General features: G+C 46.3%; 2 protein-coding genes across 7 annotated transcripts in view; one reads left to right on the top strand and one right to left on the bottom strand.

The window, feature by feature from the left end:
* The window catches only part of DCAF4 (DDB1 and CUL4 associated factor 4), a 34,895-nt gene extending 32,063 nt beyond the window's left edge, over positions 1-2,832 (top strand). For all 5 annotated transcript variants that reach the window (XM_068543362.1, XM_068543350.1, XM_068543332.1 and 2 more), the window contains one exon: positions 1,161-2,832. In XM_068543362.1, coding sequence (XP_068399463.1) covers positions 1,161-1,354 — 194 coding nt within the window. In that variant the 3' untranslated portion in view covers positions 1,355-2,832. The remainder of the gene's footprint in view (positions 1-1,160) is intronic.
* Positions 2,833-6,021: 3,189 nt separating this feature from the next.
* The window catches only part of ZFYVE1 (zinc finger FYVE-type containing 1), a 49,293-nt gene continuing 32,399 nt past the window's right edge, over positions 6,022-22,915 (bottom strand). For both annotated transcript variants that reach the window (XM_068543312.1, XM_068543322.1), the window contains exons 5-12: positions 16,901-17,007; positions 14,798-14,906; positions 13,456-13,553; positions 13,254-13,371; positions 10,788-10,958; positions 9,869-10,049; positions 9,226-9,339; positions 6,022-7,724 (exon numbers count right to left, since the gene is read on the bottom strand). In XM_068543312.1, the coding sequence (XP_068399413.1) occupies positions 7,492-7,724; positions 9,226-9,339; positions 9,869-10,049; positions 10,788-10,958; positions 13,254-13,371; positions 13,456-13,553; positions 14,798-14,906; positions 16,901-17,007 (1,131 nt within the window). In that variant the 3' untranslated portion in view covers positions 6,022-7,491. The remainder of the gene's footprint in view (positions 7,725-9,225; positions 9,340-9,868; positions 10,050-10,787; positions 10,959-13,253; positions 13,372-13,455; positions 13,554-14,797; positions 14,907-16,900; positions 17,008-22,915) is intronic.

Below are 22,915 nucleotides of genomic sequence, written 5' to 3'. Positions count from 1 at the left end.
ACCACCAGCAATTAGCTTCCTTAAGTCTGTTTTCCACAAATTTTCATCTCCAGAGAGTTTCTGTGTTCTGGACAGTAGAAAAGATATGAGCCTTGTTGAGAGGCAGATGTGGGGAGTGGGCTGGCTGCAGTAATCCTTGAACTGTACAACCTGAATGACCCCACACCTAAGGTCATACAGTCAACTCAGATGGTCAAAAGCACACTAAAATCTGTGATGCCTAAGGTCTGCCCTTCTCCCCCTGAAGATCTCCAGTAGCACATATTGCCTATCTGAGCTGCGGTAACCAGTGGTGTCAGGTGTCAGATTCCTCTCAACTATGAGGACCCTGAAAGACTATGAAGTCTTGTGAACTGAACCATTGAACCAGAAAATACTCTGGGGAGAGTTGTCACCTGATTTGTCCCCAGAATGTAATGAAGTTATGAGATCTTCCTGGTTACTCTCTCATAAAAAGGAAATCAGCTGCATGTCATCTAGAACAGGTGGCCTGGTCTCCCTCTTGAATAGCCCTTGTCACCAAGAAAAGCAGAATGGGCCACCTGATAGCCAAGATGCCCCGTGAACACCCCAGGGTGTCACAGCCCGCCAGTGCATCTTGTCACTTTGAACACCTGCAATCAGTGGTTCTAGAGCACCAGGGCGACCTATAACTTTAATTTTCTTTTTATTATTCATTCATTCGTTCACTCATTTATTTATGGCTGCGTTGGGTCTTCGTTGCTGTGCACGGGCTTTCTCTAGTTGCGGCGAGCGGGGGCTACTCTTCGTTGCGGTGCGTGGGCTTCTCATTGCGGTGGCTTCTCTTGTTGCGGAGCATGGGCTCTAGGCGCGCAGGCTTCAGTAGTTGTAGCAGGCTCAGTAGTTGTGGCACATGGGCTTAGCTGCTCCACGGCATGTGGGATCTTCCCGGACCAGGGCTTGAACCCGTGTCCCCTGCATTGGCAGGTGGATTCTTAACCAGTGCACCACCAGGGAAGTCCTGTAACTTTAATTTTCAAAAGGGACATCTTATCAGTAGAAATAATTTCCATTTGTGAGTTTGTTTGGCTCACATGAAATCACCTTTAGCCCTTAGGAATCCTAGAAGCCAGGGCCACAGGTACACAGGCTCTCTGCATTCTCTCACTAACTTGCCGTGTGTCTTCCCTCTTTCTTAGTGGGCCAGGACTGCTACACGAGAATCTGGAGCCTCCATGATGCCCAGCTGCTCAGAACCATACCCTCCCCACACCCCACTTCCAAGGCCGACATTCCCAGTGTGGCCTTCTCTTCTCGGCTTGGGGGCTTCCGGGGAGCGCCAGGGCTGCTCATGGCCATCCGGCAGGACCTTTACTGCTTCTCCTACAGCTAATTCTGCAGGTTGCAGCCTGGAGGGACATGGATGTGACTCAGGGGAGCATAGGTAGCCATATTTTTGCCACAACTGCCATTTTCAGTGAGGGCATTTCAACTGGATGCTCTTGTGTATGCATATCCCATCCATCCAGCTGCTGGGGAAAAGGTGCTATATTTTATGTGGAGACACTTCAGTGAAGTTATTTCAGTTAAGTTGTGGGTTCAAGAAGCTTAAAAGTCCTTTTCATAAAAGGTACCTATTTCCTTTTCTTGTTGAATTCCTTAGAATAGTTCCTTCACCTTTTTTTTTTTTTTTTTAACAAAAAATACTTTTCTAAGGGCTGAAGATTGACAATAACTAAAGCTGCTGCTTTCACCAAAAGCCCTTTCGAGAAGCCTAATGATGAGACTGGGTGAAACTGTTGACAGTCAGTGCCTGGGTCCCAGAAAGACATGCATCTATACTTGAGAAAGCCAGCTGGAGAGAAGGGGGAGTCATTTCTCTGAGTCTCTAGAGATTTTACGGCTGAGTTGGGAATCATTAAACTAGCCTTCTCAAACTCACTCGATAACCAGTGTCAGATCTCTGGTATTCTCATTCATTACCATGTATAGGCATTGTAAGGAAAGATGGATCCTTTTAGAGGCTAGACAGGCCTTAGCATGCATATGTTGAAGTACCTTCCAGAATGTTAGGTACAGCAGCTCCTGTTTCTATCATGGTGACTTGAATGTCAGATTCAAGGGCCCCATCTCAAAGAAAATTGGCTTTGACTTTTTGTAATCTAGGAGAAGCAGTTTGTGAGATGTTTATACAACACGTTAATACAAAGAGCCTTTCTACCAAACAATAAACTAGAAAGTAGAAAGAACCAGAACATGGTATGTTGCTTCTGTTAATGGTTTAGAAGATGATGCTTGTCTCCTGTAGCATCAAACCAGCTACAGTAACATCTGCTCAAACCCTGTGTGAGGAAGAGACTGAGACCAGTTTTAATGGCTTTGCTGGAAAGCTTCCACTTGCTCCTGTGCCCCAAGAAGCTATGGACTACCTCAGCAGGCTCCCTGGCTGGGGTGGGTTCAGCCTATGGGATGTAGCAGCAGGAAAGCAGAGGGCAGAAGACTGAGGGATTGTTAGTCCCCTGGCTCCCCTTCTGCCGGGGTGTGGTGGGCTATGGCTGTGCTTCTCTACCCGAGTCTGCAGCTTCTGCTGGAACACAGCTCTCTGGATTCCAGTGACTTCTCTCCATTTGTCCCTTCAGACCTGCAGCTGATAACTGCATCTTACTGTTGCTAGCCCAGGGTGCTTCACCAATTAAACTCTCGTCGGTTACCCCCTTGAGTGTTATGCATCTGTGTCCTGCCAGAACCCTACTACAACTTAATGTACAGAGAGAAATCCAAAAAACATGAGAGTATCAGATTGGTCATCTGGTAGATGAGCAATGTGTTAAAACAAATATTTTTAGTGCCTTAGGTTTTATAAATAACTTTCCTCCGTCTTAGCTGACTTGATCCTTAAAACAACATATGAAGGAGTTAGGACAGTAGTAATGATATAAAAATTATTAGCATCATTTTCTGGGCACAGAGAAATTGAATGACTTGCCTCAGAATGCAGACCTGTTAAGTGGAGAGCTGGGACTTGGCACCAGAAGAGATCACGTTCTCAACTTTCCACACTCCTCCATTTGCTGACAATACTTGTGTATCACACACAGCTAGTGCTAAGGAGAAATCACAGAGTGGCTTGGTGCGAGTGTAAACATGCAGTGCTAACATTTCATATTTAATTGCTAAGTAAATTAATTTTTCTGGCACTCACCAAAGACTAAGAAGCTTGCCAGTTACCAAATTTCTTAGGTGTTTGTTTAATCTTTGAGACATCGCCCCTGTATCTTTACAGCCTTGGCATACCGACCTGCACATAGGTCCCAGGAAATAGCTGTATGATTGAAGGGTCCTGGTGACTGCAGTCACAGCAGGGTCTTTTGGATTAATTTTGGTGACATGCCCCTCCCCAAGAGCACAAAAAAGCATAAGTGCTGAGCCATGACCCTAATATCACTCATACTTTTTCCCCCAAAGTTAAAAGTTCTCACAACACACTAGTTTGTTCATTACATGATCTGCTTTTTAGTCACTGGTATTGCACCTCTGGTGAAGAGCCTTTGCCACTATTCTGTACTATTTCAATGGAGCTGTGGCTCTTCAGTCCAACTTTGATCTCTCATAGACAGTGGAGACAACTGACTACTCGGAATACCTGGTGAGTTCTGACGTGTGGGGCTCTATCCCCATATACCTTCCTAACTCATCAGCTGTGCCATAGCCCAAATTTCTTGCTAGGCAAATACAGTTGTCAAAGAATTAGTTTTATGTTTCCCTTAGGCTTTTAAAAAAAGGAGGTGGGGGACATCTTCAAAATCTGTTCTTTATCTTTAGTGAGCAGTCACTGCTCCTAACATTTGGTCTAGAGCAACGGTCCCCAACCTTTTTGGCACCAGGGACCGGTTTTGCGGAAGACAGTTTTTCCACGGACCAGGGTAGGGGGCGGGGCGGGGGAACAACGGCAGATGAAGCTTCGCTCGCCCGCCGCTCACCTCCTGCTGTGCGGCCCAGTTCCTAACAACAGGCCACCGACCAATACGGGTCTGCGGCCCGGGGGTTGGGGACCCCTGGTCTAGAGTATATGAGAAGTGGTTAAACTCAGCTGAGAAGCTGATTAAGCATTCTGGTATGTTTGCTTGTTAGTGTCCCAAAGATTAGTATGTTACACAGTCTGGAAGCATTTTTCACTTGCAGGTCTTTTAGGGCATTTTGCCCCATTCCCCAGGTGACAGTGAAAGTTAGCGAATGAGCAGGGGGTGGTGGCAGCAGCACTGAGCTCCAATAAACCCTTTGCTGTTTGCTTGCTTGTAGCCTTCTAAACAGATGAGAAGAGTGGCACAAACTGGTTACCAGAAATGTCCACAGATCAACACTCGGTGTCCCCCAACAAGGGCACCCAGAGACAAAGTTAGCCCCACTTACCTGTCAGCCCTCGATATGCCCTGGTCTAAATCTTCCATGTAACCACCTCTGAAAACAACTGCAGGCTAAACTCAGTTTCTTCTTCCATTTCTCTATTCATGTATGTTAGTAAAAGCCTTTCCTTTCATTTTTATTTATTTTCTTTGGCCGCGCCACGCTGCTTGTGGGATCTTAGTTCCCCGACCAGGGATTGAAGCTGGGCCGTTGGCAGTGAAAGCACAGAGTCCTAACCACTGGACCTCCAAGGAATTCCCTGGGCCCACTCCTTTAAGTCTGCCTCTCCAGGCCACCCACCACATGGCCACTGCCACAGGAATGACCTTCCCAAAGATCCCTGCACTCAACGCCTTCTTGTACCTCGGAATAAAATGTGCGGCATCTTGAGATTTGATCACATATGCCTCACCCTGTTGCCCCTTCTCCACCTCCCACCTGGTGCTCTCAGGACACATGTTACAAGTCCCTCCGTCATCTGGGCCTCTGCTCAAGCTGTCCTCCACTCCTTTCATCTGTTGAGTCTCAGCTTCACAGAAACCTCAAGGAAGCTTAGTTTCCCCAGCACTTGCCACATCTAGACACTTAGTATGTTGAATGAACAATTTTTGCCAGCATTATTCCCTTTTAATTCTTAGAACCCTACGAAGCACGTGAAGGTCACTCCTATATACCAAAGAAAAAACTGAGAATAAAGCAATTTGTCCAAGGTCTCCTGGTAATAAGTAGCAGAGCCAACGGGGTCTCCTGCTCAAGAAATCTATTAGGCGCCCCATGTGTTGGAGGGAACGGAATTTTTACTTTTCCTCTGGAAGTTTAAGATCTCCTTAAGATAATTTTCCGGGACTTCCCTGGTGGCGCAGTGGTTAAGAATCCACCTGCCAATGCAGGGGACACGGGTTCAAGCCCTGGTCCGGGAAGATCCCACATGCTGTGGAGCAACTAAACCCATGTGCCACAACTACTGAGCCTGTACTCTAGAGCCCATGAGCCACAGCTACTAAGCCCGTGTGCCACAACTACTGAAGCCCGTGCGCCTAGAGCCCGTGCTCTGCAATGAGAAGCCCATGCACCGCAACGAAGAGTAGCCCCCGCTTGCCGCAAGTAGAGAAAGCCCGTGCGCAGCAACGAAGACCCAACGCAGCCAAAAATAAATTAATTTTTTTAAAAAAGAAAAAAAAGAACCCTGGGTATGTAGGGCAAGAAATGAGAAACTTTGGTTATTTTGACACCGGGTTACCTTCCTTTCCTCTACCGGTCTGACCAGTGTAAGGAAGAGAGTTCGGAAGACTCTTCTGCATCCTCCCTATGTGGTCCAGCAGACTCCAGGTCAGGGGCGCCCCTGAACGACAGAACAGGAGATAGATAGTGGATAGCAGTTGTTCAACAGGAGCTGAACAGACAAAGCAAGGCAGGGCAGAGGAACAAAGTCAGAGCGACAGATACAAAGGGAGAAAACAGTCTTTTCCCAGTGTTTCCATAGGTCACTAGTAACACCTACTCTCTTTTGTGATAGAGTATTCGCCGGGGAATAAACTGAGGTATTTACAGGTAAAATATACCTCTCACTTGGCTTCTGCTCTAAAAGCCACCAGCTACTTTCTTATCAACTAGAAAGAGGCAGCAAGATGTACTGATGAAGTTAAAGGAAAGCAGCAGCACAGTCCATATTCCGCAGGAAGACTCCTTTATAACGGCGAACTTAATAATACACAGTACTAGAGCAGGGCCTCGGTCACAGGCCATAGGAGGCAGTAAGGAAGCAGGTCTGAGAGGGACCAACACATTCCAGGGCTCACGTCACAGTAATACTCACGCCAAGAATGACCGCCACGCACCTCCCTGAAGCTCGGCCCACCCACCAGTTCAGTCAAGAACTATGTCACTTTTAATTCTTCATTTTTGGCCACTGACGATAAAATCCACCATGATGACAGGATTTCAGCACAACAGTCTCTTTCCAGTCGCGATAGAAATGGATGTCCCAGCTCTTGAGAAACAAAGTTCATCTGACTTCTCTTGCCAGGACCGGAGAGAGAATTTTTTCTTAATGGTCTGTTGAAATATTTATATATACTTTTAAAAAACCCCACTTAACAGTCCATTCTGTACACTGTTTCCCTGGAAGATTTCTCATGATCACCCCTCCAATAGCTAGAGGGGTCGTGTGTCTGGGAATAAAGAATTAAGACACTTCAAAACAAGCAAAAACCCTAGTGCAACACTCAGTAGATGGTGGGCTCAAGGGGGTTGGTAGGGGAGGGAAGCAGGTGCTCTATTTCTGGGCAGGGAAAGCCAAGTGGTCGCATAGACGTAAGCATCAACAAGCAGGAAACACTGCTGGGGATGGCCCATCTCCTTCCGTGTTCCCCCTGTATGAGGGCCATCGCGTCACCTGCACTTGGACTTGAGGTCTGAGGACCGTACCCCCCACCTGCCACCCATCCGTGACCTGCATGCTAAGCTGGGTGGTCTCTGACCACAACAGGCCTAGGCAAGGAATTGGGATCCGACTCTGGAGGGGCCAGGGAGGTCCTCCACAGGCTCTCCCAAGCGAGAAGTACCTGGGACGCTCACTTGCCCCGGCAGCTGAGGGGCATGAAGGCTTCGAAGGCTCAGAGAGGAGCAGCAAAAGGTGACTAGCAACGCAGTGGCCTTGGACATGGCTCGGTTTTGTGGGGAAGACCTGCTGCCACTGCCACCTGATTCTGTGCTGGGGACAGACTGTGCAGGTCTTCACAGCCAGCAGCAGCCTGAATACACTCCACGTTCCTTTCATATGTATATACAGGGGTGGGTGTGTGTGTATATATATATATATACGTATGTGTGTATATATATGTATGTATTTTTAACTGAAATAAAATGCGATGGATTCAGGTTCGTTCCCCTTCGCTATAAGCTGCTCGGTCCCCTGCCCTGAGGGGTTCGTGCCTTCAGGCCCGCCACCAGGCTCACGCTGGCTCGCCATCTGTCCTACCCCCCACCGTGGGAAAGTGGCCTCAGGATGAGCAGAGAGGACACATACCACAACAGGTGACCAGGAGGAGGGCCTACCTCAGCAAGATTTCATTTCTAACCCTGAGAACCTAAGGAATTGTGAAGGACTCGGAGAGGGAGCTGGGGTTAAAGGTCACCAGGCTTTTTATTGCAGTTAAAGCAGACTCGGACAGGATGGTCCCAGCCTCGAGAGGGGACAGCCCGGCGGTCATGGGAACACTCGTCACAGAAGCCCTGTCCGCAGGCCCGGCAGTGGTGCTTGGAAAGCTTGACGCTGAACTCCTTCCGGCAGTTGTGGCAGTGCAGGATCTCATGGTCTGGTACCCAGTACGCCGGCCTGGCCGCATCCTTCACCAGACCTGCAGCACGGAAGGAACCATGACAGGCGGCACACGTGGAAGCCATCACCCCGAGTCCCACGAGGCAAGAAGCCATCCACAGACACTTCATTGGCTCTCAGTCTGACTGCACACAGATCACCCCCTTCCACCCAGGTCTCCTTCACCGCCTACCACCCAGGTCAGGATGTCGGGGGCTGGGACCTAGGCACTGACAATTGTGTATCTATTAAGCTCTCCAAGTGAGCCTAAAGTGGGGCTGAATTAAGAACCAGTGGAGTAACGATAAAGAAGTTTGGGCTTTGGAGTCAGGACATACCTTCATCCCAGTTCCACTGAGCCTGAGTCAGTTAGTAGCTGCGGGATTAAGAAGTTCCTTAAATTCTCACGGCCTTAGTTTACTCATCTTTAACAACACGCCTTCAAAAGTGGTTACAGGATTACAAGAAATAATGTGTCTGATGCACTGGGACCCAATGGCCAGTGAGTGCTCAGCAGGTGAGCGCCTGTGAGCACAGTTGGCAGACTCTGTGCCAAGGGCAGCCCCTTCCTCTCCCGGTTACCCCTGAGAGCAGATGCAACCTGAGCATCAAGCCTCGACAAATCCATCTATTCCCACACCCTTAAGTCAAAAGCTCATCATCAGCTCATTCTGTGAGCCACAGTGATTAAATCTGACCCAAGCAATTTTCATCACACCCACCCAGGAACCCTTGGTCTCTCCCCTACAATGGGCTGAAATACCCCAGGCCCGGCCAGCCTCGCCTAAGCCCTCCACACGCTGGCGGGGCTTCCCTTCCTCTCCCTCTTCCCATCCTGGTTATAAGCACCCCTCACATCCAGAGGTGAGTGGCTGTCTTAAATCTTAAAGGAATAACAGCTTGGCTGGTGTGGCAGATTAAAGACAGCCACAAATTCTTTGATAACCTGCCCCCTCCCTCGAATCTAGGCAGGCTCTGTGACTACAGCAGACTGTAGTAGAAGAGCTAGTTTCTAGGCCCAGGCCTGTCTCAGAGTCCTGAGCCACCATGTAAGAAGCCCACTACCACTGGAGAAACCACGTGGAGAGGCCTGGAGGATATGGGGAATGGCGGGGGGAGTTCTCCTGAGCCCAGCCTTCAAGGCATCCCTGCCAGACTACCCAGCATGTAAGTGAGGTTGGCTTGGCCCCTCGAGACCAGTCCAGCTACCAAACTGGAAAATCCAGCAGTAATTCCAGTCAATGCCACTTGGAGCAAAATAATTGCCCTTCCTGTGAGACATGATAAAATGCGGGTTGTTTTAAGCCTTTACATTTTCAGGTAGTTTGTTATGCAGCAATAAATGATATAAGAGGATGGCCTCCAGGAATAAACATGAAACCACCAAGGTATTCAGCAGAAGCAACTGTAAATTTTCAGTCACCTCCTTGCTGCCCAACTCAATCTATGTCAGTAAGACTTTGACAAAACGACAGCCCAAGGCACTATGAAAGCCCTCATCCCACATACACTGCACCCAACAGAGGCACTGCCAGGCCCACCTAGTGGTATGTCAATGGCTGTCACCACGGCTCCCAAAGTGTTCTGCACGGCCTCGCCCACCTTCCGAGCAATCAGCGTCCCGCCTTCATCGTCCGCCTGTGCCTCAGTAACATCTGCAGACAATGATGAAGGAAAAGCTGTTATCTCTCAGTCATTTCCCAAATGGAAAACTCAGGGGCAACATCAGAGCATTCTGGATGCTTCTCCCAGGGTACCACTGTGCTGTCCTGCAAGGATGGCAAGGGTCTGGGCTGTGGGCACCAACACTGCAGCCGGTGAGATCTGTTAGTCCTCTACCTCAGCCCTCTGGGGCTATTTTACAACCTTCCTTTACAGTGAGCCAGAAGGGTTCAAGGAGCACGACCAGAACCTCCTCCAGGGAGAAGACTCAGTCTAAAGCCTGTGGTAAACACAGGACAGGTTTAACATGCCCCCTCCCCCTGGTCCCGCAAGGAATAGCACCCCAGGACCCTGTTAACAAGGAGCTTAAGAAGATGACTGGGCAAGACCGGGGAGCAACTACTCTCAGAAGAGTGACATGGTGAGGAACAGGGTTAGGCAGGTGGCGGTCCCGTTCCCAACACCCAATGCCAAGGAGAGACGTTCCCCCTCCACCCTTGCAGTTCCCGGGCCCCACGTTACCTAACTGGGAATTCCTGGCTTCATAGCAGTTGTCACACACCCGCACGGGCGCAGGGCCCCAGCCCCGCTCCGGCACTGGCCGGGTCTTGGATGAACAGCTGTCACAGAAGCCCTCCCCACAGGCCCGGCAGTGATGCTTGGTGTCGTTATCTTTAAAGGATGTAGCGCACTTGTTGCAGCTCTGTTCCAAGCCCAAAACAGAGAGGCAGGTAACATTCATGTCTGCTCAGCTGAGAAAGTCAACCCAGGGGAGATGCCCAGGACCATCTGGGAATGGCAGGACCCCGATGATCACAAAGGACAGGACCTAAGATCTCCAGCCACATGAAAATACCCCTACTGAAGCACAGCTGTGATTAACATTTTCTTCCAAGAAGTGCCTGGAAAGGTAGCAAATCCATCTGGCTGAGTCACAGGGTTCCAGAAGGGACTACACCAATTCCAGCTAAGAGAGCAATGAGGATTCACTGCTTTCACGGCTTCTCGAAAGAGCCTCTGGGAAGCTGATGAGGAACAGGTTTCCTGTCATAAGTGCTTGGGCCAAAGCTGGGTGCTCCCTTGCTGTAGGTGCCATGAGGTTTATGTCTCAAGCTGAGGATGACCCTAAATGACCTCTAAAGGCCCCTTTTCCTCCAGATTCTATATGTATGACCTCAGACATCTGACCAATAATAACTGGCCCTTGCAGGGAAAGAAACTAAAATCCACCACAAGGAAAATACTTGCAAAATAACAAAGGGAGATCAGTGGGCAAAGAGGACACTGGCTGCCTCAACATACCCCACCCTTTCCAACACTCTGAGAGCTAATCCGAGAGAGAAATTCAGAGCCTCCCTCACAGAGCAAGCTTAGGACAGGGCAAAGCAGCACAAGCAGAATGGACCGTGCCAGGGATGCAGGGCATCCTGCCACACCATACCAGGATCTGGGAGTTGGGCCTCCAGTAGGCAGGGGCGATCTGGTCTGTCAGCCAGGACGTCACAGCCTTGGTGGGCCCAAGGCTAAGCTCAGACACCGACTGAGCCATGAAGTTCATCCCATCCAAGAGGCGCTGGGCAGCATTGTTGTTGTCCTTCAGAAATCCATCAGTCTGAAATGAAAATGCAGGCTCCCATCGTGCTCTGAGCGAAGGGAGTGAAAGGAAGGAGAGAGAGGGGTCTCGAACAAGTTATACACTCATCCCAGCCAACTCAGAACCACAAACTCCCTGGCAGAGAAGAACGGGGACAGGCCAGGAATCCCTCTGGCTTCTAGACAATATCATACCCATGAGTCATTGCTGATATTATTCTTCTCTTCAAGGTGACCGTAAGACTTGGTGCACAACTGTTCAATTCAGAACTTACTTTGCCTGTAAGTGAGATACACAACCCAGGAAATACTTACGTAAAGAGGACACCTCGGGCCTCCCTGGTGGCGCAGTGGTTAAGAATCCGCCTGCCAATGCAGGGGACACGGGTTCGAGCCCTGGTCTGGGAAGATACCACATGCCACGGAGCAACTAAGCCTGTGCACCACAACTACTGAGCCCACGTGCTACAACTACTGAAGCCCACGCACCTAGAGCCCGTGCTTCACAACAAGAGAAGCCACCATAATGAGAAGCCGCACACCACAATGAAGAGTAGCCCCCGCTCGCTGCAACTAGAGAAAGCCCGAGCACAGCAATGAAGACCCAACACAGCCAAAATAAGTGAATAAATAAGAGGGTTAACATAAATTATTAAAAAAAAAAAAAAAAAAAAAAGAGGACACCTCTTCCAGGAGGCCTCCCACCCCAGGCTGGGTTAGGAACCCTTCATCTCAGTTCCTCTAATATCTGCACATCTCTAGGAATCCTATTTCCACATGTAAGTGCAATGTCTCTTTATGCATCCAACTCCCTATTAGACTGAACTGAGCACAATAATCCTTTTTCTTTTTTGTAAGTATCTAGTTCAATTCTGGGCACATAGTACTCAACAATGTATGGTGATGAATGAGTGAACAAAGAGAAGGGGAGGAGCCTATATTCCCTAATCCCAAGGACTATGAGGAATACAGCCTAAAAATAAACTGGTATTACTGTTTTCTTGGAATATAAACTACCACAAGGATGATAGCTTTTACAAGAAAGAACACAGATCAAAAACAAAAGATATTGATCAAAGAAGTCTAATGAGAAAGTTATACTAGTTCAAGACCACATTAAATCCTTGGGACAGAATGGCCTGGACCATCATGTCAAGGGGGCAGCCTGCAGAAATGAGACCACACTGCAGTAACCAATTCCAGTGGAGCTGGAAACTGGAAAGAAGATGACAAAACAATAAGGAAATCTTCAGTTCTCTGGTATCTGCAGGATCCAGGAAAGCTCAAAGGTGGATCTGCAGATAGGCCTATTAGGCTGACCGGAGGCTTTAGGAATCACCCAGCAAGGGGAACACCTCCAAGTAAAATAAGTCCCTTAGAGAAAATCGCTTATCTTTCTTCTGTGAAGGAAAAAGGTTTTGGATGTGTTGTGATTTATGGGTAATTCCAAGTGTGAATTGTGGTTTAATGCAGAATGAAAGCACCATATCACTGCCTCATGAACAGATTTGTTTTTCCAACATCTTGAATTCAAAAGTCAAATTAAAAACAGTAAAGGTCCGTAGTAATTCCGCTTCTCAGAATATACTTCAAGAAGAATATACTCCAAAACAAAGTCTCTCTTACATGAAGATGGTCACTATAGCATTTTCTTCGATAATAAAAAAAAAATCATAAACAGCATGAACAAAATCGAACTATAATACTAGACAGAATATTACACAGTGATTACAAATGAGAACTGTGAAAAGTGAAAACAATGTAGAAACAAAGCAAAATTGTGGATGAGAAAAAAGCAGTTAAGTGGCACATAAATTGTAACTGCATCTATATAAACATACACATATGGAAAATGAGTGAGGAGAATATGAAAAAATAAAGCTTTATTTGCTAAGGCAATGTAACTATACAGCAATTTTTAGTTTATTTAAAGTTGTGCTTCTAGGGACTTCCCTGGTGGTCCAGTGGTTAGGACTCCACGCTTCCAATATAGGGGGCCTGGGTTCGATCCCTGGTCGAGGAACTAGATCCCGCATGCTGCAACTTAGAGCCTGCATGATGAAACTAAGACTTGGTGTAGCCAAATAAATAAATTTTTTTTTAATAAATAAATAAAGTTGTGCTTCTAATATTTATGCAAGAAGAAATGGAAAAAATTTAAGGGTCTAGAACAAGAAAGGCTCTCCAGATCACACCTTCCTAAACCACCAGTATATTGAAATTCATGGTTAACCTTAATTGTAAACAAGTTCTGCTTTCCCACACACAGGACTGGACAATACAAGAGAAAACAGAAAAATAAAACAGCTCTTACTCCAGGCCACACATGCACAATCTCTGTCCGCACCACTGTATCCACAGGATCTTGGTTTCCAAACCAGTACTGCCGGCTACGATAGACCACGCCGCAATTGGGACATTCAATTACGTACCTACAAGGAAGGCAAATAGATACTGTAACCCCACAAGGTGCGTGGAGAGACAAACACACCAAACAACCGGTAGCTGAAACTCACCCAGACCAGGCATATTTTGCAAGACCCATCCAGGGGGAGTCGGTGGAAGCAGCCGTCTTGGGCACCACGCTGACTTCATCGCCTCTCTCGTAGCAGGCCTGAAACATGGAGCACTCTGCCAGCTTCTGCTCTGTTCACCAGACCCCCTGGCCTCTCCACATCCCTGTCCAGCCCCACTGCCCACAAACCAGACCAGCTGAGGGTTTACAGACCCTGAGTTTAGCACAGCAGAAGAAAGTCTTTCTCTAAAGAAGTCAGTGCCCTATATATACAATGGTATAGTACTCACACATAAAAAGAAACAAAATTGAGTTATCTGTAGTGAGGTGGATGGACCTAGAGTCTGTCAAACAGAGTGAAGTAAGTCAGAAAGAGAAAAACAAATATCGTATGCTAACACATATATATGGAATCTAAAAAAAAAAAAAAAATGGTTCTGAAGAACCTAGGGGCAGGACAAGAATAAAGACGCAGACGTAGAGAAGGGACTTGAGGACATGGGGAGGGGGCAGGGTACGCTGGGACGAAGTGAGAGAGTGGCATGGACATATATACACTACCAAATGTAAAACAGATAGCTAGTGAGAAGCAGCTGCATAGCACAGGGAGATCAGCTCGGTGCTTTGTGACCATCTAGAGGGGAGGGATAGGGAGGGTGGGAGGGCAATGCAAGAGGGAGGAGATATGGGGATATATGTATACATATAACTGATGTACTTTGTTATACAGCAGAAACTAACACAACATTGTAAAGCAATTATACTCCAATAAAGATGTTTAAAAAAAAAATCTCAAGAAAAAAAAAAAAGGAAGTCAGTGCCCTAAATGATTATGAATTGAATGTATACCCATCCCAGGCCCCAAAACTGAGCTATAAATTATATCCCTGTCACAGACAGGAGAAATCCATCAAAATTGGGTTTCTAAACAGCAATTCTGCTCTTAAGAATGAATAGTCAATGTATGGGAATTCCCTGGCGGTCCAGTGGTTAGGACTCCACACTCTCACTGCCAAGGGCCCAGGTTCCATCCCTGGTCAGGGAACTAAAACCCCACAAGCTGCGCGGTGCAGCAAAAAAAAAAAAAAGAATGATAGTCAATGTAGATGACCCTTGCATATAAGCATAAATAAGGGGAATTGAAGCTTAAAAAAATAAACCAAGGAGTCCCCAGCAACAGACATGTGAGTTCGTATGGTTAGAGCTGGAGAGAAGTTCCAGAGATATTCAATTTGAGTACCAAATAATTTGGGATGCAGCAAAGAATGGTCCCAAGCCAGTCTTCCCAAAAGGAGAGTGTGGCCAGCAAGCCAGCTGCTAGGGAAGAAGCTGGGTGGACTCACCTTGCAGGTAAAAACCCGGTTGTCATACTGGTGAGAGTATCTGCAGCGGCTGCTGGCTTCATGAGGTACTCCTTCTTTCCCGTGATTCATGCTGTTCTTACATCCAGCCCTGAGTGAAGCCCAAAAGCTGACAATGAAGCCACTAAAAGGAGCCAGCGCCGCTTACGCTCAAGAGTCTCTGACCCTGAGCCAGACCCAGGGTCAAAACCAGAGCTCCATAATTAACCAGGCCCTGAATACTGAGCAGAGAGAGGGCAGTTTGTTTCAGAAACCCACGTGCCTCTCTCATACTTGCAATCAACATCACTACACAGGTAAAGCAACTATTACTCTTGTGTGAGGACAAAGGGCCAAAGGAGTAATTTCTTGGAAAACCACCTGGTCCCTCAGTAGGAACGGAGGAGCCAGAAGACACCACCTTGACCAGAGATAAAACCTGAATGGCCCTCAGGGAACTCAAAAATCCAAACAGCATGAAATGGGAAGTTTAACCAGAACAGGCTGCCAAGATGTAAAACAAAAACCGACCCTCAAAATTTGGCAGTGCATTAAGAGGAGGCTTAAGCTGAACAAGAAAACCTTCCAAATGAATAGTGAGCTCTGCTATCCTGACAACGCAAAACCAGGGATCGGGACTTTAGAATTTCACTGCGATAGAAGGGAAAGTTCTGGAAACCCTAGTGAGGCACAGTTAGCATGGAAAAGTGATGATCTAACAGAGCCTAAGCCTCCTGCTGGGCTCATGGGGCCCACTAAAGGAAGGCAAGTCACACTGGCAATTACCATCCCTCCTTCCTCTCCAAGACAATGCCCAGTTCTCCGTAGCCCAGACTGTATAATCCAAGAGCCAAGTCCTTTTTACAAACCCAGAGCCAAGGTGGTGACCCAGCAGGTGGCCTACAGGGATCAATGCAAAAAGGCCATTCATAACAGAAAAGGTTCAGGTCTCCTCTGTATGGATGAATGTGAAGGACAGGAGCAGAAGTCCTGTTGAGAGCACAGACTCTGCAGTGGTGAAGGGGGTGCAGAGCTGGGGGAGTGTCTGCTAGACAGAGCCTGCAATCTGACCCTGACACACTGCATTTAAATCCCCTGGGCTCCATCAGACAAGTCACTAGACTGTGACTGAAGAGTGATTAACGGCTCAAATTAATCCAGTGAGCCTCAAAGTGTGGTCCCCAGCCAGCAACATCAGTATCACCTGGGAATGTATCAGAAGTGCAAATTCGCAGGCCCTACATCAGACCTACTGAATCAGAAACTGGGGGCAAGGCCCAACTACGTGTTTTAACATGTCCTTCAGGTTTTTCTGATGCATGCTAAAATCTGAGGACCACCGCTCTGTCCCCCCGTAACAAAGTGCGATCCATGGACCAGCAGCACAGGCGTCTCTTGGGCGCTTGTTGGAAATGCAGAATCCCACCCAGACCTGCCAATTCAGAATCTGCATTTAACAAAATCCTGAGCTGATGCAGACACGGATTAAAGTTTGAGAATACTGCCCTAACTCAATGTTCTCAAGTGAGCTACGTCTCAGAATCATCTGAGGAGCCTTTTAAATGCACCAGTGCTGAGGCCCCACTCCAGATCTGTTAAATGAGAATCCCTGGAGGTGCGGCCCAGGCCTCAATAATTCTGAAAGCTCCCTGGATAATTCTAATGTGCTCTAAGCATCTGCCCTCATTGTGAAAGCAGTCGACTAGAAATGATACCTACCCTAGTGCTTTGCACACACTGGGCTACCAAATATTAGTTGAATGGATGGAATGACTACCATTGAAAGCTCTGGTAAGAGAAACAGAAAAACAGGCAACCTGAAGTTTTCTGTGGTAAAAATTACCCAAACCAGTCAATTTCACATCTAAACCAGGTTGGAATCTTCAGGGGATTCTTCATAACCATGTGTCCCGGGATCCCTTGCAACCTCAAAGTGTGGTCCCCAGACCATCAGGATCACCTGGAAACTTGCTAGAAGTACCCCATCTCAGCCCCCACCCCATCCTTAAATCACAATCTAATTTAACCAGACCCCACATGATCTGCATGCACAGTGAAGTCTGCGAAGCACCGTTCTGAGTCTCTTTGCCCAAGATGGGGACTTACCCGCAGCTGAGGCATAGGACAGAGCAGGTGAAGTACTCATCTGGAAAAAAGGAGCTGTGTGCCATCTGGTCATCGGGGATCTCACCGCTGAAGCGGTCGCTCAGGGCCTGCGTGGAGGGAAGGTGATACATGAAGGGACACAGCGGACAGCCCAGAGCTCTGGCCCTTGCACTGCTTGCCTTTTGTTTTTTTTGAAATGAACTTTATTAGTTATTGTTTTCCTTTTCTTCTTTTTTTTTTTTTTTTTTCCCGCACCGCCCAGCATGTGGAACTTCCCTGACCAGGGATCAAACCCATGCCCTCTGCAGTGGAAGCACAGAGTCTTAACCACTGGACCACCAGGGAAGTCCCACTGCTTGCCTTTCTAATATGCCCTCACTGCTGGCTTATTTCTTATGGGCTCCACAGCTAGAAGAGGGAAGCCAATGACTTCTGCTCTTTACCCTAGATCTTCGTGGCCCAACTTGCACCAATCCTCACCACAGGAAACCTCAGAAAGAACCAGCCCATTTCCCACGAGGTCAGAAGTAAGCAAACAAAGTTACTGTTCTCTCCTAATTACCATGGAAGTTATAAACACCTCACACACTCTCCTTCTTTCATTCAAAACCACCAGGTATTGACTAATGCCCACTTCATCTTTGTGAAGCTGGGACCAAGAAACCAACACTCAAGAAGGTGGCTTGTCTTTCAGTCAGAGGCAGGCAGAGCTGAGAAGTGAGCTGGGAGTTTCCTGGGCATCTCCACCAGTTCTAACCAAAGGCGCTCACTGGAGTTTATGAAACCACAGAACTATATGTAGAATAAAGGATTATCAGCCAAAAAGCAAGGAGGAATTATTATAGGTTCTGGCAGTCTTTTATCAACTACAGTAACCTAAAAGACAGCAAGTGGCCAAAATAAATGCTAAGAAGAAAGATAAAAGTATTTGCAGAAACAAACTGAAAATTTTATGTTTAAAGGCAGCGTCCACGAAAAAAAAAAAAAAAGGCAGCTTCCATTTCTAAACCTGTTTTCACTCACTACTTTATATTGAAAGTATTCTTCAGGCTGGTTTTTTCCTTTCAGGCCCTTACTTGTATGCAGTGGAAAAAGTTATATAAATTAAACAGAAATGGGCTTTCCAGGCTTTAAAAATTATTAAATGCTCGCAATTCCAAGCTTCTCTCAATCTCTCATTCTGAGGCAGCCAGGCACTATTCAGGGGAAGAGAAGGAACAGTAGCTTAAAACAAAATGTTACTTCCTTTAGTAAAAAGGCAAAAGAAATTTTGAGACTTGGAAAAGGGACAGATTAGGTTTTAAACTCAGGTTCTCAAGCTCTAAATGGAATTTCACTTAAGGAGAACTTATTTATTAAAGTTCCTTTCCCTTTTTTCAATGAAACCTAATACCCTGAGTTGTAAACCAAGTGTTTATAAAAGCACATGCTCTCAATGTTGAGTCAGGTCAGGTGTTCAGACAAGAGTAGCGGCAAAGAATGTGTCAAACTAAGGGTGAGGGCCTCACCCACGTGCATTAAAATTCAGCTCCTGCAAGGATAATGCACAGGCTCATAAGACACCATCTGCCAGCGATGGCCGACCAAGTGGCAATCCTTGACTCAGACCAAAATAAACCAGTCTAACAATAATACATATATGTCCTGTTCTCTTGGGGGTAATTCTGTAAAGAGTAACTTAGGGAAAACAACTAAGATTTTGAGAGAGACTATAAAGGCATATACCTATGAATATTAAAGAGAATAAACAAGAAGCAAGGCAAGTAGAATCACTTACTAGCCTACACGGTCCTCCTCTTACTTCAGAATGTGACCCATCCTTCAGGGATCTTTTTGGTCTCTCCTTTTCCATGAAGCCTTCCCAACCACTCTAGAAAGACCATGCTTTGCCTTCTCTGAGCACCTGACGTCCTCAACATCTGAACCAGGTAGTGAGTGATGAGGTGATCAGGCAGAAGCCTGTTGAGCCTGTTATATGTATTTTACCTCCCAGACTAGATTGCTAACCCCGTGAAAGACATTTCCTACCTTTGTATCCTCCTCTCACTAGCAAATGTCCTAACAAGTACTCAACTAGGACCTCTGGAATGAAGTGCCCCAGCACCAACCCCCATATGCACACCAACCCCTGCCCTCTCCTCCTCACCTCGGCCCTGCCTCTGCGCTAGGCTTCATCCCAGGCCCACGGGCCCCCTCTAATTTATGGCTAACTACTCGTTGACTGGCCAAATCACTGATAACTCTTAGGGCTGTATTTCTCAAACAGCTGTGTGCATAACTCTCTGGGGCTAGCTGGTGGAAAAATAGAGCATTATCTTCCCAATGCATCAATTTACTGAAAGATTGGGGGAGGAAGTTATTTTTAGATTAAAAAAAACATGGATATAGTACGAAACTAAATGGAAAATTTGCATAAATAAAACATGAGACCCCCACCAAAGTTATTTCAGCTTGCAGTTGGCAGCTCTGCACTCTCTGTGCCTTTATTTCCTTATCTATAAAATGGGGGTGCTAGTAGTACCTTCCTCAGTAGGGGTCTCCATGGATTACACTGTGAAGATCAAATGAAGTTACTCATGTAGAGCACTTGGCACAGACTGAGAGCTCAGAAAATGTTAGCTGCCATTATTAATATCACTTTTATTTTTTATGCTGAGAATTCTCTTATTCCCTCCCTTGGATACACTCACTAATTCAGGTAACACGGGATATAAGAACTTCTCTCCCTTCCATGATGGTTCATTGGTCTTCATGGCTGTTTGCATTTGTCGGTGAATATTTAGCTGCAAAAAGATGCTTATGTACCTAAAGCAGTGTTAAAATAAGAAAGAAAAAACGCAGAGCTAACTAAGGAATGCAGAAGTTACTAAAGAGGTATAAGGAAAACCAAAGAAGAGCATTTTTAGCCCCAGGTAACTGAAAGGATAACCTAAGTACTAGTTTTCCTTAGGAAAAACAATATCAAATTTAGCATGAATCCAACAGCTGGGTTGAATTCAGAAGGCATGCCACTCCCCAGTAAATATAAAATTGCAGCCCAATAATAGTGATAAGCACAAGGTTTTTTCTGTTCCAAATTCAAGTGGCCTGGTCCACTTCTCTGAAAGTTCTTCAGAAAAATGGGGGCATTTCTAAGTGTCTCAAGGCTTAGCATGAAACGAGCTGCAGCCTGATTCCCATGGGACAAATCCCTACAGAACCACCATCATCACCTGCCCTAGACATTATGTTGGCCAAGGCAACAGTAACTTCTTGTGACATCAGAAAGAGAAGAACTCCTAGACCAACCAGCCTCATCACTTCAGATGCTGGTCACCCATCCTCTCAAATGCTGGGTAACACAAGCATCTCATTTCCCTCACAAGTCACTGAAGAGCTGGCAGTCAGTAATGAATGAGACCTTACAAGCATCAGGAGGACTTACTGAATCATGAGTATGTGAATAAAACAGTAACTGTTAAAAAGAAAATCGGATGTTCACGTGTTTTAGATACAAGGGTAAGGAGACACTGTTTTCCTTCCTCTATAACCTGATTGTTCCTTTCCAGCGTGGACACGACCACCTAATCCATATACTTCGTCCTTCAAAAATTCCAAACCTCACATCATTCCAGGGTTTCTTGGGCTCTCCCCCTCTTGAGGTCCCAAAGCCATAAGAGGCAGGGAAGGACCTTTCCTGAGAAAGCACTTGAGGCCAATCTGGAAAAGGTTGCCTGGAGGGCTTCCCTGGTGGCACAGTGGTTAAGAATCTGCTTGCCAATGCAGGGGACATGGGTTCGAGCCCTGGTCCGGGAAGATCCCACATGCCGCGGAGCAGCTAAGCCCGTGCGCCACAACTACTGAGCCTGCGCTCTAGGGCCTGCGAGCCACAACTGCTGAGCCCATGTGCCACAACTACTGAAGCCCGTGCGCCTAGAGACCGTGCTCTGCAACAAGAGAAGCCACCGCAATGAGAAGCCCATGCACCGCAACGAAGAGTAGCCCCCGCTCACCACAACTAGAGAAAGCGCGCACGCAGCAACAAAGACCCAGTGCAGCCAAAAATAAATAAATAAAATAAATAAATTTATTCAAAAAAAAAAAAAGGTTGCCTGGAGGCCAGATGATCTTGAACTTTAGTTGCCTTGGCAACAGCAGGGCTCTTACTACTGAACCTGTAAGTTTAGCCCCAGTCACCAAAGGCTAGCAGTGAATTTTCTGATTTGAAATGGAGACTCTTGTGTAATCCATGATGCCACCCACCCCCCAAAAAATATAATAACTTTATAAATACTTAATAGGTGCTTCCTGATGTGACAGAATTAGAAAGTCAGAGTTTCTACATTTAGAGATCGGAGGCTCAAGGAGGTATTACATAAAACCTATCGAATTCAACTTTAAAATGGTTCTCTCCATTATTCAGAACTGTAAATACAGACAACAATAGTTAATTCAATATTCAATTCCCTTATTCAACAGGGACCTAAGCATCTCTTTTCTTTAAATAGACTTACTTGATCAGTGAGACTATGCCCTGCTGGTAGGTATCTGGACTGTTGCTACTGTGGAAACAGAGCAAAGGAGTGAGTGGTCAAGAAGTGGGGGAAATAACCCAGCTGGAAAAAAGGGACTGGGGCCTGGACCACAACATGGCTAAATGGTAGGAAGAGTGATCAGGTCGGCAGGATGAATCGGGAAACAGAGGGGCAAGCAGCCAGAGCAGAAGGAGACTGTACATCTCTCTCTCACTCACGCTCACTCACATACACACACACACACTCACACACATTCTACAAACTCCTCAGTCTTTCTCATTAATCACATTTCCTTTTCAATAACGAACATGAAAAGAGAATATGGAGAAGGAAAAAAGATTTAACTTCTCTAGGATCCGATATATTTAGGGAGAAAATATACATATACATTATATACATATACTTCTGTATGCACTTATGTAGCACCAAAAATTTCTAGAGGCATAAACAAGAAAGTATTAACAACGGTTATCATACACTGAGAGGGGAGAGGAGAGAAAGGGACTTAAGTCATACCTTACATGTTTCTGTACTATTTGAGTTGTTTATCACAAACACACATTGCTTTCTAATTTAAAAAATAACTTTTTAAATTAACCAAACACACAAATACAACTTATAAGAATGTCCTTTCTAAAGGCAACTGGCAATATGCATCAGGAACCTTTAAAGATGACCACACCTTCTGACCTTCTTAAAAGTTGAGTAACTACTGAGAAGGAATACAACACAGGGTTATATAGACTTGGGAGTCAGACTACCTGGTTCAAACTCTCCACCACTTATTATCATCTCAGGCCAATCAATGAACGGCTCTGTGCCTCCATTTCTCCACCTCAGAGTTGGTATGAGGATTAACAGAATGAATACACGTGCGGCGCAGAGCACAGTACATGGCATTAGTAAACACTCCAGAAAGGTTGGCCAGCAGTAGTATTGGGAGTTGTAATTTATCCTAAGGAAATAGGCAGAATGTGGGCAATACCTTTAAATACTTGGAAAACATAATAAGGAAAAAGGGAAACTACTATTAAAATAAGGGCAGAGGGCTTCCCTGATGGCGCAGTGGTTAAGAATCTGCCTGCCAAGGCAGGGGACACGGGTTCAAGCCCTGGTCCGGGAAGATCCCACATGCCGCAGAGCAACTAAGCCCGTGAGCCACAACTATTGAGCCTGCGCGTCTGGAGCCTGTGCTCCACAACGGGAGAGGCCGCGACAGTGAGAGGCCCGCACACCGCGATGAAGAGTGGCCCCCGCTCGCCGCAACTGGAGAAAGCCCTCGCACAGAAACGAAGACCCAACACAGCCAAAAATAAATATACATAAATTAATTAATTAATTAAATAAAATAAATAAAATAAGGGCAGAATTACTAAATGTAAAAAATGATCCATTCATATAAATGAAAAAGCATGGAGCTATTTAAAAAACATGTTTTCATAGAAATATTTAATAGCATGGAAAAAATGCTAGGCTTTAATGTTCCATGAAAAAAAAGGTA

This window comes from Eschrichtius robustus, chromosome 1, assembly GCF_028021215.1.
Source record: "Eschrichtius robustus isolate mEscRob2 chromosome 1, mEscRob2.pri, whole genome shotgun sequence".
Taxonomy (NCBI): Eukaryota; Metazoa; Chordata; class Mammalia; order Artiodactyla; family Eschrichtiidae; genus Eschrichtius; species Eschrichtius robustus.
The sequence above is the reverse complement of the archived record's forward strand: the minus strand, read 5'-3'. Positions and strand labels throughout refer to the sequence as shown.